The 15,884-nt window shown below is 55.4% G+C and overlaps 1 protein-coding gene across 5 annotated transcripts in view; it reads left to right on the forward strand.

Moving 5' to 3' along the window:
• The window catches only part of PHRF1 (PHD and ring finger domains 1), a 29,347-nt gene that overhangs the window by 8,509 nt on the left and 4,954 nt on the right, over positions 1-15,884 (forward strand). For 2 of the 5 annotated variants that reach the window (XM_025862080.2, XM_073889817.1), the window contains exons 4-13: positions 327-550; positions 3,068-3,151; positions 4,470-4,588; positions 8,075-8,172; positions 8,376-8,551; positions 9,252-9,381; positions 12,859-12,986; positions 14,060-14,241; positions 14,572-14,691; positions 15,213-15,367. In XM_025862080.2, coding sequence (XP_025717865.2) covers positions 327-550; positions 3,068-3,151; positions 4,470-4,588; positions 8,075-8,172; positions 8,376-8,551; positions 9,252-9,381; positions 12,859-12,986; positions 14,060-14,241; positions 14,572-14,691; positions 15,213-15,367 — 1,416 coding nt within the window. The remainder of the gene's footprint in view (positions 1-326; positions 551-3,067; positions 3,152-4,469; positions 4,589-8,074; positions 8,173-8,375; positions 8,552-9,251; positions 9,382-12,858; positions 12,987-14,059; positions 14,242-14,571; positions 14,692-15,212; positions 15,368-15,884) is intronic. The other 3 variants (XM_073889818.1, XM_073889819.1, XM_073889820.1) reach the window with 2 other exon arrangements.

A 15,884-nucleotide genomic window follows, 5' to 3' on the forward strand; every position in this document is an offset into this window, starting at 1 on the left:
CTGCCCTGATGGTGAAGGTTCTGGTTCTGCACCAAGGCAGGGGCTTGTGGAGCTGGGAGCTGCCCTGATGGTGAAGGTTCTGGTTCTGCACCAAGGTAGGGGCTGTAGGGGCTTGCGGAGCTGGGATAGCCGCTCAGCCGGGGTCCCATCCTCTTAGCTTGGAAGCTGTTTCAGGTGAGGTGCCCGGGGATGGGCACAACAGGCAGGGTGCAGGAAAGGTGTCTGTCTCCCTAAGTGTGGGATTTGGAAACGCCTTCCTGAGTGTAGCTGTAGCCTGCTTGCTTCCAGTGCTCCAACTCACAAAGTTACTTTTCTTCTTTTTCAAGGTTCCGAAGACTCTGAAGGAGGAGGAGGAAGAGAAGTGGGCACAGAGGCATCAGTGGCCGTGGTGGATGCTCAGGGGAAGTGGGAAGCCAATGGCGCATTTAATTCTGATGATGATTCCGAGAGCTGCCCGATTTGTCTCAATACTTTCAGAGACCAGGCTGTGGGGACACCAGAGAACTGTGCCCATTATTTCTGCCTGGATTGTATCGTCGAATGGTCCAAGGTGAGGGAGGCAGCTTCTCTTGGGTTCTTCTTTCCATCGGGATGACCTCTCTCCATTTACAAGGGACCCTGTCGGTTGCCATCCTCTTACTGGGTGGTGCTTTTTGTTCTACAGTAGAAATTGGGGCCATAGGATTGGGTCCTGGCTTGGTCTTTGCTTTGGTTGGTGTGCTCTCGGCTCTTGGGGTGGCCAGTAAAGCTCGCTGTGGGGTGATGTGCTCATGGAGCATGGGATAAAGAGGGTTATTTCTGGGTCAGTGTCCCTTGGGGACCTGTCTGCAGAAATCTTGAATGACCTAGGGGCCGTCTGTGGCTGGCAGAGGCAGCCCGGTATGCTGTGGTCCATCTCAGGTGCAGAGCATGAGATTGAGCTCGGCACTGAGGCGCGCTGACCAGCAGTAAAGGGGGCCAGCCTTAAAGCAGATGAAGAGAATTTATCAGAAATACACAGTATATTTCATGATGAACTTTATTTAATTTTTTTAAAGGTTTTATTTATTCATTTGAGAAAGATATAGAGAGAGCACGAGTGGGGAGGAGAGGGAGAAGCAGGCCCCCCGCGGAGCAGGGAGCCCGATGTGGGACTCGATCCCAGGACCCTGGGATCATGACCTGAGCTGAAGGCAGATGCCTCACTGACTAAGCCACCCAGGTGCCTCTCATGGTGAACTTGAGAAGCAGTAACCCCCTTCCTACTTTTTAAAATTTCTTACCATGAAAAATTTCAAAGACGTAGAAGAGGACCAGAGGAATGATGTGTGCCACCGCCCCCCCGCCCCGGCCCGTCTCCGCCTTCAGGAACCTTAAGTCTGCTCTCCTCTGCCCAACCTGGAACTTCACCAGCGTGGATGCTGTGTGGAGGTAGCAGACCATGCCACCACCTCCCCCAGCGAGGTTAACAGTAACCCCAGAGCCCCAGCCCTGCTCCCCGCTTTCCCAGAGAGCTCGGGAGTTATGTTTGGACCTCGGCCGCCCTGATGCCACCCTCACGGCTGCACATCTGCTGCCTCACTGTGTGTCCTTTGAGGGCTTCCCTGCCCCTACCTGCTTCTGTTCCGTGGCGTTGGATCCGTGGCACAGGTTAGATTAAGGTTTAGATTTTTGGAGGAAGCAAAGTCTTGTAAGTTTGAGGAACATGACAAGGTGCTGGTTGCTTGTCTTCTAGCCGGTATCATACTGGATTAGGGGAAGGAGAAAATAAAGGTAGAAGTGTCACATAGGGAAAGGTATTCTTTGCAAACTATAAGTTTGTCAACAAAGATGTTATACAAATGAACTGTCGGAATGCGAAGCTCAGCAAGATTGCTGGGCACAGGATTAACAAAGATGAAAAGTTATACTCAGAAATGGGTGTCTGGGTGGCTCAGTCGTTAAGCATCTGCCTTCGGCTCAGGTCATGATCCCGGGGTCCTGCGATTGAGCCCCACATCGGGCTCCCTCTTCAGAGGGAAGCCTGCTTCTCCCTCTCCCACTCCCCCGCTTGTGTTCCTACTCTCGCTGTGTCTCTCTCTGTCAAGTAAATAAATAAAATCTTAAAAAAAAAAAAGTTATACTCAGAAGTAAGTCATAAAAAGACGTGAGACCTTTAAAGAGCTTTTCTAAAACAGTTGGGACTGAATGAAGAAAGAGCACTCTCTGGAGGGGAGGTGCTCAGAGAGATGGCTGTGGTGATACCAGTTCCTCCCCATCCTGACTGGAGCATCCAGAGCCCTAGAGGTGTTGGGAAATTCATAGAGGAGGGAAAGAAAATACCAAGAATTGCCAGTCCTTTTGAGAAAGGGAGAAGTCACCTACTGGATATTAAGATTTCTAAAACTATTGTGACTACACCGGGATTGCTCCAGGAATGGAGACCAGGCCCCAGGAGCGTGGTGGGGACCTAAAGGCCGGCTTCACACGAGGGAGAGTGGCGCTCTTTGTAAACGAGGGTGAGTGTGAGAAATGGAGAGAAAGAGGGTCCAGCTCGAAATGCATGCACAGTGCCACCTAGACCGAAGATGGGGCGCTAGTAAGCAGCTCTCTGGAGCCTTCTGAAGAAAGTGCAGGGCACCTGTCAGGACAGAGAAGGACTCTTAACGCTGCCTGGGAGCAGTTGGGCGTGTGGTTCCACCATGAGACACCACCACAGGTGCCGGAAGGTCAGACCAAAGACCGGGGAGGATGGGAGCCCCCGTACCTCTCATATTGGAGGGTGTGTTCAGTAAAGAGTCGATCAGCATACAATGAATTTTTGACTTCTGAAGGAATTCTTTGAGTATGGTATTTTTTTTTAAGATTTTTTTTTTTTTGTAAATTTTATTTATCTGAGAGAGAGCATGAGAGGGAAGAGGGTCAGAGGGAGAAGCACACCCCCCGCTGAGCAGGGAGCCCGATGCGGGACTCGATCCCGGGACTCCAGGACCATGACCTGAGCCGAAGGCAGTCGCTCAACCAACTGAGCCACCCAGGCGCCCCTGAGTATGGTATTAATGGTGAAAACGATCCTACGGGATCCTGATACAATTTTTATTTCTTACAGAATGCCAATTCCTGTCCAGTCGATCGAACTATATTTAAGTGTATTTGTATCCGAGCCCGGTTTGGTGGTAAAATCCTGAAGAAGGTAAGTGTAGATGCTGTCGTCGAGAAGCCCCTCTTGCCCGCCAGTGCCTTACTGCATTGGTCCCTGTCTGATGGGAGAATGTGCTTTCAGAAATTGATTTGTTTTCCTGAAGTGAGTAAATATTGGTTAAGTGCTTTTTAGAAATCCACTAAAATGTCATCTGCAGCATGAAGGGGTGAAGCCGGTCGATGGAGGTGCTGCCTCGTCTACGAGTTCTGGGTGGGAGGGCAGGTGGGTAGGGAGGGTGAGGCGGATAGTGGCAGTTTCTCAGACTTCCTTCTCCCCACTCCCACGTGCCTTTTCTACATCTCACAGCTTCTCTCCTCTACCACAACAGCCAAGGGGGAGACCACACCCCCGATGGTGCTGGGCAGGGGTCACGCACAAGGAGGGCTAAGAAGTTCTCCTCTGCTCTTAGGTGCTTGTCTGCTTTGTAGAGGCTCGAAGGGCCTGTACGAGTCCTCTGTTGTTGAGGAGGAGCATCCCAGAGACTCGCAGACACGCCTTAGGCATGGGTTTTGTAGCTGTAGACCTGCTGGTTTCTTTACAAAGGTCACAGAGCCATAGGTGCACGGGGACTTGGGCCCTGTAGGCTCAGGTTTGTGCTGTAGGCAGCAGCTGTGGTTTTGCCAGTTCAGGCCCCTGTCCCCTGTCCCAGAAGCTCTGCTGTCCTTTCCTGGAAGTGGTCCCCATGTCATGTAGGCAGCCTTCGTTTACCTGGAGTATCCGCCAGGGCAGTGTGTGGACGTGTGTAGAGAGGTCCAAGTGGCACACAAGCGAGCTCAGCTGGAGAAGATGGGAGAGTGACCCACGGTGCAAGAGGCTGGGGAGGACCCTGAGTCTCCCACCTGGCTCTGGAGAAAAGGTTGAGCGGGTGCTGACACAGACGGAGGAGAGGAGCAAGGCTGTGCCCCACGGCGTGGGGAGACGGGCGGGGGATGGAGGTGGCAACCGTTTGAGGGGAGTGTGTCCACAGAGCTTGCACACCAGGCCTGGGTAACGGCGGCATAGGGAAGCACGCCCCTGAGCCTGCATGGAGGGCCCGCCCCCTGCGCAGCTGTGACTGTCCCGGTGCACGAGGCCTCTGAGACTCCCTGTCTTTGCTGAGTGGAACGACAGTTCTCAAGAAAGGCCTGCTGCTTTTGTCCTGCTCCCTCCTCACGTTCCCAGTGCCGGGGTCCGGGCTTGTCCCGCCGGTTCACTCTGTTCTGGGGCCTTCCCATGGGAGGAGCTGCTTGGTGTGCTCCACGCCAGCACAGTTGTTGGCTCTGCGGTTCGGGCTCCTGCCGTGTGACCGGTAGGGCTTTTCTGCTTTCAGATTCCAGTGGAGAACGCCAGAGCCGGAGAGGGTGAGGAGGAAGACCCAACCTTTTGTGAGGTGTGCGGCAGGAGTGACCGGGAGGACCGTCTGCTCCTCTGTGATGGCTGTGATGCTGGGTGAGCCTGGAGCCCTTCTCGAGGCAGTTTCGGAAGCAGATGAGCCGCTTCTGCTGTCCCGAGTCCCTGACAAGTGGGAAGTCCCTCGGAACTGCTGAGCCCAACCTCTGAGACTGGGGTTTTAAATGAACCTGTTAGAGGGAAGTCCGCAGCGTTGCTGTTCTGTGCTTCCCACCCACAGTTGTTCGCTGCTGCGGTCACTGAGGCCAGTCACCCTGTGTTCCAAACATCTGAGCCGCAGGCCACTGGTTGGTAGCCAGCAGGCCTCCCGTGCTCTTTTATTCCTCGCCTGTTATACCCTCTACCTGTTCCCCTCCAAATATTCTTGAGGCCACTTACAGAGATGCACATGATGCATCGAGACAGAGAAAAGCCAAAGGAAACACGAGAAGTGGGGGCTGTGGGGCCAGCCAGCAGGTCCAGGGGCCCAGATAAAGGACATGTGCGGGACCCCGCCTTCTAGGAGGTCAGGTGATCCCTGTGTCCAGCAGGCCCTGGCTCCTGGGAGCCATTCCCTGGCCTTCCATCATGGTTCCTCTTCTCAGGGACCCCTGAGGGGGCTGCCGCTGGATGTCTTAAAGAATTTTTCTGCTCTACGCTTGTGGTGAGAGGGTGGTGGCAACCTCTCATGGCACGGGTGGTAATGAGAGAATCCCATGAGGCTGGCAGGTCTGGAACTTTCTCTGGGGCAACAAGTAGCCCTTTTGAGGGTTGGGCTGACAGCAGGAGGCAAGAAGTGTCGAGCCCTGGTGGCACAGAGCTGGCCCTGGAAGCGTTCAAGTTTGTTTCTGTTGCAGACTGGCCCAGGCTTTGACCCCTGCCCAGGGCCTCCCTATCCAGGGCCTCCTGCATGGAACTTGGTTGGTCACATGCTTGCTCCCCAGACAAATGCCACATGCTGTGCATTTATCTTCCTAGGGCACCTCCCAGGGCCCTCCCTCTCTGGCGCCACCCTCTTGACTCACACACTGTCTGGTCTCCCTTCTCACGAGTGGCTGCCTGCATGCGTGAATGCTCCACTAACAGGCTGCTCCAGCTGGGGGCCCCGGGAGTTTCCTTGTCTGACTGCCCCCTGCTCATTGGTTGCTATGAGTCTGGAGGACAGGAGAAGGGGGTGCCTTGGGTGTCCTGCAAGCCCTCGAGGACAGTCCCTGCTCTTGCCATCCCTGTGCCTAGTTTACTGACTTGACTGAGCGCAAGCAGGAAACTGAAAAATACGGTCTCCTGGGGCTCCGGGGCCAAGTGGTCGGCTCAGCATCCAGAGCTCAGCTCACATACAAAACCAGTCCTTCCTCCGTGTTTATGGCCACTCTGGCTGGGCCTGGAACAGCTGGATGCTGCAGGAGAGGCCATTGGAGGTGGGAAGGACTGCCGTGTGGGAGGACTGTGGTCCTTGTCACTGGCCTCACCTCTGCAGCCCAGGGCCCCCCAGCCGGATGCCAGACTTGGGTGCCTTCTGGTGGTCTCCAAGGTGGCTGGTGAGCCCAGGTGAGGCTGTTGGAATGTTCGCTTACAAGGCCTCGTTGTTGTTTTCCTGCAGCTTTTGAATTGGGCCCATGGTGCTCAGTTCTTTACGCCAGGGTCTGTTCTTAATCCTTGTAACTAAACAGTGACTTTTAGGGATTTTATGTGCTTGAATTCTTGAGCAGATAACAAAGCAACTTAGGGATGTAAAAATCCTGATGAGTCTAAAACATTAAGACCGATAAATAATAGTGGTCTATAAACCACCATGCACCCTTACACTCTTAGTATCTGGCATCTGCTGAATCTTCTTATCACTGTCTTTCATCTTAACAATCAAGTCTGAAATTACTCCATTGCTCTTTTGGAAATGGAATCGCAAGGCTGTAGATACACGAATGTGTGTAACACCCTTTGGCTGTTACAGGAAGTAAGATACAGATTATCTGATTTCCTGAAACTTACATTTTAACGTGAAGGTATTGAGTCACTGGGGAAGCCATGGAGGACGTCACTGCGTTCTGTCGCTGCAGCTTCTATACGGGCAGGAGGTCAGTTCTGCGTGGCTGCAGCTGCCGGACAGAGCGGTGTCCTCGGCTCAGGAGCTGTGCCCCCATCCTGGCGGCCACTCTGACTCTCCCTCCGTGTGAGTCCACAACCAGTCTTCCCCATGGAGTGACTGTGCTGGACCAGGCTGGCCAGGCCCCACACCTGTCACACACACCAGCGGCCTCTGCTTGAGGCCCTGGAACTTGGCCTGAGGACAACATCGAGTGAACCGTGTTGGATTGCAGTCCTTTGTGAGAAGCTACAGAATCATTGCTTCTATTCCTGAGACCATGCAGGGAAGGATCTTCTGAGGCTGGGATCTACTTGGGGTGTTGGGGTGCTCCCCAGGACTTGATGCTGGCCCAGGCTTGCTGGGTTGCATTCCAGTGAGGGGTTCATGGGGTGAGGGTTTCCACCTGTCCTGGCTTACCAGATGCTCACATTTCAGCGCTGTGAACAGTGTGTGGTCGTTAAGCTGCACTGAATCTGGGCTCAGGTCCAGGGATTTAGCGGGGTGTCCACATGGGTTTTTGTCTGGCTCAGGGCTATCTGGGGTCTTGGCATGAAGCTTGGTGAAGGCTGGCTCGGGCAGCCCATGCCAGCAGTGAAGTTACTCTTCCCAGACTGCTTTCCTTGAAGACTGGATCGAAGCAACTGGAAGACCATGTTTAGGGCACATTTCTGTCTACTCTCAGCAAACAAAACCTTTCTTTCTCTATTAGCTCCTCAGACTGGATTATGAAGTGTGAGGTGCCAACATTGGAAACTCTTGGGGCTGCCAAGTGACAGTGGGGTGGGGGAAGGACAGTCTGAGGTCTCATAACCAACCAGAGATAGGCCTCCAGGTGCAGGCGGGTGCAAGACACCTCCCACGGTCAGCCACATGTCCCCCACAGGATGGAGCTCCCCTGGGTCACGTGGCCACCTGAGCCAGTCCACAGAGTACACCTCTTGTGGAGGGTTTCAGGGACCATTGGGCCCCCTTTGGAGGACAGAGTTACCCAGCATGCCCGGGGGTGGGGGGGTACTGCAGAAACATTAGGAGCCTAGTGTCTCCGTCTGATGCACGTGGACCTCTTAGCAGGCCAGCCTGTGCCACATCTCCAGGGTCAGGTCTGGTGAGATGTTTAAGGCTGAGGCTGTCAGCAGTGCCTGCCTGTGTGCTCATGGCCTTTCCTCTTCTGGGGAGAGGGAGCACTGGGTCCCTCCCTCTCCTAAGGACCCCAGTCCATGGGTCAGGGCCCCACCCTCATGACCTCGGTTAACCTCACCCCTCCCCCGCCCCAGAGACCCCCCCCATCTCCAAACGCAGTCACTTTGGGTATTAGGGCTCCAACATAGGGACTGGGGGGACACAGTTGTCTAGAGCAGGGTGTGCTACAGTCTTGGGACACGTTCAGATGACATTTCGTGGCTCACTCGGTTGTAACAGTGATGCTAGAGCCCTTGTCTGCCTCCCTCTTGTTCCTGCAGATACCACATGGAATGTCTGGATCCTCCTCTTGGGGAGGTGCCGGTGGATGAGTGGTTCTGTCCAGAATGTGCGGCACCTGGAGCTGCTCCCGCCGCTGGTAAGGCACTGCCTCCCTCCCAGGCCGGGAGCACTCGGGTGCTTCTTGTCTTCTGGGAGAACTTGTAGGGCTTTCTGTCAGTGCAGCTGTATGGCGATCCGTGGGGTCTGTGGGTTCAGGGCAGCCCAGGCCCCAGGAGATGCCCCCTGCCAGGCTGAGGGCGTGGCAGGTACACATCAGTCCAGGATTTTCTTTCTTCCCAGATGCAGGGCCTGTGAGCGAGGAGGAGGTCTCCCTGCTCTTGGCTGATGTGGTGCCCACCACCAGCCGGCTTCGGCCCCACTCAGGGAGGACCCGCGCCATTGCCAGGACACGGCAGAGCGAGAGAGTCCGAGCAACCGTGAACCGGAATCGGATCTCCACTGCCAGGAGGATCCAGGTGGGTGCGTGTGCCGCTGTGGCTGCCAGTCCTGCAGAGCCGCTCCCGCTTGAGCCTCTCTGGGTGCTGCCCACCCTGTGGCAACACTGGCTGTCGGCAGCCCTGGGAGGGGCAGTGGTGGCTCTTCTTTGCAGTCTGGCAGCTCACCCAGGCGAAGTGGCAAGCTGATGGACAGGGGGTCAGAGGTCCTTGTGGGGGCCGGCCCCATCACAGATGCCTGCAGTCCTTCCTCCCTTCTCCTGTGGCTACCTCGTGCCCCGTGTCCTTTCTCCCTGGTCCCCAGCCTGTGCAGCGCCCCCCGTTTGCTGGGTGACCCTGCTGCTGGGCACTAGCACAGTTCACTGAATCAGCCCTGGCTGTGCCGTTTGCTCCTCACTACCTGCCTCGTCCTCATCCTTCATTCTCACCCTGAACTTGCTTCTCGGGAGGCCCTCCCAGGCCCTGTAGTGCCCGCAGGAAGCTCTCAGCCATTTGTCTGTCAGAAGCAAGAAGGGCACACCAGCTAGGCCTGTTATTGACAGGCCGAGGGCATCCAGCTTCTGTGGTTTCCTTGGTGGGGGCTGGCATGGGGCTCCTCCAGGGCTCCCAGGTGGTGCCACCCCCACTGGGGTCCTGCCCAGAGTCCTCCGTGGGGCACAGGGAGATGTGTGAGAAGCCCGAGGGCAGTTGCCCCGCTGACAGCACCCTCCTTGCCATGTAGCATGTCCCACGGTACCTCATGTCTTCTCTGCTGGATGAGACCATTGAGGCCGTTGCTGCTGGTCTGAGCACAGCTGTGTACCAGCACCCCGTGGCGCCCCGAGCCCCCGCCAAGCGCAGGAGGAGAGCAGGTAAGCCCCGGTGTGGTGGCTCGGCTGGTGGCCACATGCGTGTGTCCCTGGAAGTAGCAGGCCACGTGCTCACCCCCCCCCCACCCCGGGAGCTTCACCCCCAGAGCCACGTCAGGTTCTGCAAGCTGGCTTTTTCAGATCACAGACATCCCGCACAGAAGCTCCTCCAGGCCAGGCGGGTTTGGTCCGCTCTGTCCTTCTGAACACCCGCTGCAGACCTGCACGCACATCTGGGCAATGTGGCCGCCCCGACCTTGGTTAGGAAGCACTGCAGGACTGGGTGGCCGAACTGCCTTTCTGCCCCTAATGCAGCAGTACACCAGGAAGACCTGGTTCTGGGCTTTTCTCTGGGAGCTGTTGAAATGATTGCTTCACTGGTTTCTTGTCCTTTGCCACAGTGGTTCTGGTGATTTGGTCCTAGTAAGTCCCGTCCTTGCCTGGTGTCAGTAGGTCCCTCCCGGGGAGAAGCCTTGGGGCAGCACGTGTCTAGTTCCTCCCTTGCGTCATCCTCCGGCCCTGAGCATGGGGATGGCTTCCAGGGTTGGGCTCGAGCTCCGTTCTTCAGTGGGTGTGGGCTCTGGTGGAGAGCTCTCCCCCCGCCGCCCCCCCCAGTCATCTGTTTAAGGCACCGTGGCCTATTCAGTGGGTCATGATCTGAGCTCTTGGAGCGTCAACTTTATTGATCCAGGTTTGACAGCGAGGACTCCCGCCCCACCTAGCCCTGCCCTTCCCCGCCAATGCCCCCAGCCCCCACCAGGCAGCCCTGGCTTCTTCGCACTAGATGTTAGTTTTGCCTGTTTTCAGACTTCACATAACGACACGTTCATGAGATCCTGCATGTGTGCTGGTGTATCACTCAGCATGGTGATTTTGGAATCTGGGTAGTTGTGTGTGTCAGTGATTAATTTCCATTTATTGTTGAGGAATATGGATATTACACGGACATATCGCAGTTTGTTGATGCAGTTTCCTCCGGGGGGTCACTTGGCTTGTGTTGGGTTTAGGGTTGTTGCAGACAGAGATGTTGCGAATGTTCCAAACGTCCTTGTACCAGTGTATCATAGGCAGGTGTTTGGTTTCCCTTGAGGAAGGAGAAGACCAGACCGTGGGCTTACCGGGTAAAGGTGTAGTTAAGGTTATGTGGCTCTCGGGACGCCTGGGTGGCTCAGTTGGTTAAGCAACTGCCTTCAGCTCAGGTCATGATCCCAGGGTCCTGGGATCGAGCCCCGCATCGGGCTCCCTGCTCGGCAGGAAGCCTGCTTCTCCCTCTCCCACTCCCCCTGCTTGTGTTCCCTCTCACGCTCTCTCTCTCTCTCTCTCTCTCTCTCTCTCTCTCTCTCTGTCAAATAAATAAAAATCTTAAAAAAAAAAAAAAGTTATGTGGCTCTCTGTAGCCCCATCAGCAGCATGAGAGCCGAGTGCTGCGCGTCCTCCCCAGCCCTGGGAATGGCCGGTGTTTGTCCTCGCCGTGACCGTGGGGTCTCTGCGACATCCCTGCCGTGCCCTGTGTTCCCCACCGTTGGGCCGAGACCCGGTGCTATTCAGCTCTGTTGCTGTGGAGGTGCGGGAGTGGGCAGCCTGCATTCATGTGCCTCCCCAACGTGGGCCCGTGCTCTGTGCATGTTCTCTGCTGAGGGTGGGCCTTCCCTTTCTAGTGGACAGAGCCGGGAAATCCATCCGAAGGTCACGCCGATTCTTGACTCAACTTATGAAGGTTATAAGATTTTACTCATCTCCCATCCGCGTCTCTCGTTTCTCGTGTCAGAAATCCCACATTTCAGTGCTAGCTCGTGTCAGTGCTCACCCCGTTTCCATCCCACAGAGAACAGCCTCAGAATAACAGTTTCAGGTCTTGCCAGTGCTGTGGTTCGAGGCGGGACTGGAAGGTTTTCCTTGTGTCCCCAGCGTGTACCCCACTAAGGGCAGGCCGCACCCCTGTTACCTGTGCTCGGGCAGCTGAGAATAGTTCTTCTGTCTTTGGTTATGCCTTGTTTGCTTCATTTTGCATGGTAATTTTTTAGTTTGGGGTTCTTTTTTGTTGTTTTGTTTTGTTTTGTTTTGGCTTTGCTAGTGAATTTTTTATTTTTATAGACTTCTCTCAAACCTTTGGAGGCATAGGGAGAAACGAATAGTGAACCCCCACTCAGCCATCCTGTCGCCGGCCTCAGCATCACTTCTACCCCTTCACCTGCTCCCTCCCATATTATTTTGAAGCACATCCTTCACGTCATCATCATTTTACTTGGAGGTATTTTGTAACGTGTTTCAGAAAGACACAGTCTTTTTCTTTCAGCTGAAGTGCAGTATCTGTGTGACACCCGAGAAGGTGAATGGTAATTCCTTAACACCATGAAGTAGTCTGTCAGTGTTGAAGGTTCTAATTGTGTCATAAATGTGATAGAATTTTAAAACCTAGTTCATTTGAATCCAGAGCCAAACAAGATCCATGTTGCGCTGATGGCTGTATCTGGTGAGCGTCTCCTTGAGCTCTGGATGGTGGAGGGAGCCAGGTCGCCGTCTGCGCCCCTCCCAGCCTGGCAGCCCGCGTGCTTGGAGCCACAAGGTCACTCGGCTTCACTTGGGACTTTTGTCTGTTTGGATTTGTGTTTGCAAGTTGCCTGGTGTTGGGAGCAGGCCGCGCCTGCTGGTCTCCCTGCTTGTGCTCCTTGCTCAGCCCCGTGATCTCACTGAGGAAGGCAAGAAGAGGCTTTCCTCCTGCGCCGGCTGCTTCCCAGTCCTGCGGGGGTTTTGGCCAACGAAGATTCAGGCCTCGGTTTGTTTCTCGGAAGCACCAAGTTGCTGGTAGCGTCCTTGCGCAGAGCTCAGTTAGGGTTGTCAGCAGCGTTAGGGACTCATGGATTTAGACATGTGTGACGTGTTAATGGCATTCCACGACTGCTCCATCTCCATGGAATCCGCTCCTTCCAGGCTGAAGGCCCTGTCGGTTTCCCGGGGGTGCTGGAGCGTCATGGAGTGAGAGTCGCCCTTGAGCCCATGGTAGTGTCCCTGAGGTGACCATGGCTGAACCCCGGTGTTTGTGCAGTTTGATCTTTAGGACATGTTCCTAGAGATGCGTGGTAGGTCCTCTGTCTTCCAGTCTGTTGGGAGAGTTCTCTGTGGTTCGACCACGTGGGCACACACCTGGGGCCATTTGTTTCCTTTTACTCTGGATCGTCAGGGTTGGTTGGCTTTTCGTTTCGTTATATAATGATGTGAAATATTTATTGGTTATAAAAGTCAGATTTGCAAATTGCTCTGCACCGCCTTGCCTTCCCTCTCTTGCTCCTCCATGGGGAAGCGCTGTTTTTTAAATTATGGCTTATTTCTCCATTAGAAAACCCCAATACAGTGCACGTGCTGTCTGTATGCCAGGTCCTGGCTGTGTATGGCACATCCTTGAGGTGGGGACGCCCAGGGGATGGGTGGGGGGCCTCAGGGCCCACAGGAAAGCATAGACTGTCAATGTGCTTTTTGTAGGAAGACGGAAGAAAGTGTCGGGAAGAAGGAAAACACAGTCCAGGTCGTCTGTGAAGAGCAGGAGCTCCGGGACGAGGTCTAAGAAACGCCAGGGTCGTGTGAAGAAGAGAAAAGGGAAAAAGTCAAAGGTAGCCTTGGAGGGTAGTGTTCCCACTGCGCCGGTCAGTTCCCTTGTGCAGCTAGGTGGTGGGATGCACAGAAAAGCCTCCTTTTTCTGTATTTACTTAGAGGTCCTCTGATAAAAATGAACATTTCTGCAGCACACATTGAAGATGGGGCTGGGACAAGAGATATTCCAAGACCCTTCGGAGCTGGGCATCCTGAGGGGTTGTGTATGACTCTTGGCACCCCAGGGGTGGGCAGGCCAGAGGGTGTGGAGGCAGCAGGGCTGTAGCCACCAGCTTGTCCGGGAGGCAAGCAGATTGTTAGCTGGGTGGGGGAATGGAGAGAGGGATTCTGGCTGGGGTGTGCGGCTGAGCTTTCAGCTGGAGTGGTCTCGTCCTCCAGCTCTGTCGCCACCAGGCTTTCAGAGCGGGACCCCCGTATGTGTGCAGCCCATGTTGTGTGTCCCTGCTCTGAAGTACTGTCCTCATGGCAGCTTCTGGCTGGAAATTGAAAGCACATTAATATGTGAAACACAAAGAGTTCAGTTGTGGCCATTGTTCAGGTGTTTGCTGCATCTTTGTGTGAATTTATACTCAAGGGTATTGCCGTTGCCTGACCAGTGTAAATGCATGGCGTGTACGCCTGTGGAAACCTAACGCCTCCGTTTTACATGGAGTACAGGAGCCGCCGCTCTGCTGGTTCATTGAGGCGGAATTCCCGGAGGGATGACCACACGGGCGCCGGCGGCACGCCTGCCCGTGTGGGGCTGCGGGTCCCCTCTGCACTCCTCCTCAGTGTCAGGTCACTCATCACCTGGGTGGTCTGCTCTGCTGCTTGTGATTTTGTGTTCAGAATCAAGCACCACCTGCAGTGGTAGGTGTGCCAAGGTCCTGCAGGTGGTTTTGTGGTGCGTAGGTGGAGATGTTGGGACGTGTTCGTTAATTCTGTTGAAGCAAAACCTCTAGAGCATTACCGTTAATACACAGGAGGCCCTTTGGCTCCGGTGTAGCATTTCCTCAGCCTACGGTGTAGTGTTTTTGGAGCCTTTAGCTCCTGGCTTGCTCGTCATTCCTTTCCTTTTGTGACTTTGGTTCAGAATGAAGCCACAGTCCGCTCCCGGATCGCACGGACCCTGGGCCTCCGGGGTCCGGCCCGCGGAGCCTGCATCCCATCTGTGCACAAGCCAGCAGACCCCTCTCTGGGGCTGATGCGTGCGGACATCGGAGTGGCCTCTCTGTCTCTCTTTGGAGACCCCTATGAGCTGGACCCCTTTGACAGGTAACTGCAGCGGGAATTCCCTCCTTTCTTCGTGGGCAGTGGCCTCGGATTTTGCATTTGCACAGTGAGGGTGAGGAGTCCTGACTCCTTTTCAGATTCATGTAGGTGGTGTGTGTAGAAAGAACTCTATACAACCTCATCTGCTCACGTGGAGGAAGGTCTAGTTTGCACATCTGCCCCACCTGCCCTGTGCCCACTCAGAGGCTTGGGCAGTTGCCAACATGAAGCCACTCCGTGGGGCCACGTGTGCAGTTAATAAGGAGGGGCTGGGGGTCTCCCGGGGCCTCCAGTGTGGGGTCACCATTCCTTTGGCCTGTGTGCTCTCTCCAGCAGTGAAGAGCAGTCTGCAAACCCTGCTTCCCCTTTGAGTGCCAAGAGGAGGGTTCTGTCGCAGTCAGCACTGCGTTCTCACCGGCCTGTGGCCAGGCCCGTGGCCATGGGGCTCTCCAGGTGTGTGCTGGCAGGGAGCGTGGTCCGGGGGGATGGGGGTGGCTACAGGCCTCTGGGGGCCAGCAGGGCTCCAGATTGGCCTTGCGCTCTGCCTGCCCCAGGAGGAAGTGCTGCAGTCAAGGGCAGGAGCATGGAGTGGCAGGCCACAGTCTGCCTGGGCGCGAGCTGGGGACGAGTAGCCACAGGTGCTTGAGGCTACCTCTGCCACAGAGCTGCTGCCCCCTGGCTGGATTATTTGCTTCTGTTTCACCCCTCAGATAACCCAGTGAAACCAGTAAACAGGCTGCCTGTTGGTGGCAGTTGGGGTCGGAAGCATCAGATGATTTCACCTCAAACAGCCTGGTTTTCTTTTGTCAGAGCTGCTGGGTGGGTCTTATTCCCTCCGCATGCAGGGGCCTGGCAGGTGGCCTTTTCTGCATATGGCAGTTGACCTGGGGGTGGGGGTGCCAGGGGGCTGGGGGGCACCTGCCTGGCTCAAGGGACTTGGGCATGGGGAGGCAGCAGTGGGTCTGTACCTGCAGGAGGAGCGTTCCTACTACAGCGCCTGAACCAGAAGTGGACGAGGCCCCCGTCCCAGACCTGGTGGGGAGCATCCTGTCGGGCCAGAGCCTCCTGATGATGAATGGCGCGGACATCATCATCCACCGGGATGGCTCCCTCAGTGCCAAGAGGGCAGGTGAGGCAGCCGCTGAACGAGGCCCAGCAGTGTCCACGGGGATGCCCTCTTTGCCTTGACATTCTGGGAAATGGAGGGGTCATGTGACCCACAGGTTCTCCTTGTTTCTGAGCAAGCAGAGGAGACATTTGAGGATCTGAAATGCATTCTCTGCTCAAAATGGATGTAAAGGGGCACAGTTTTCTCGTTCATCTCTGTTAATTCTACATGACTTTCTGAGCAGAGTTGACAGGCTGATAGTTTATGTGATGATGGGGTCTCTGGGCCAGTCCACAGACCCTCCGTGGCCGTAATGTGGCTCGTGTGTGTGCTCACAGAGCCATGGAACCAGCCCCTGTGGAGCCTTCCCCCAGTATCCAGGCCCTGGCAGGTGTTTGGGCTGGGGGGTGCCCAGCCATGGAGGATGGTGCAGACTGTGCCCCTCCCGGCCCCCCTTTGTGACAAGCATCTGTAACTGGCGGGGTGCTTTCTGCGGCCACAGAGCACAACTGTGAAACACAAGAGAAAGTACCCGCGG

Source organism: Callorhinus ursinus, unplaced genomic scaffold (genome assembly GCF_003265705.2).
Source record: "Callorhinus ursinus isolate GAN/ISIS: 27379988/994484 unplaced genomic scaffold, GSC_fseal_2.0 scaffold118, whole genome shotgun sequence".
Lineage (NCBI taxonomy): Eukaryota > Metazoa > Chordata > Mammalia > Carnivora > Otariidae > Callorhinus > Callorhinus ursinus.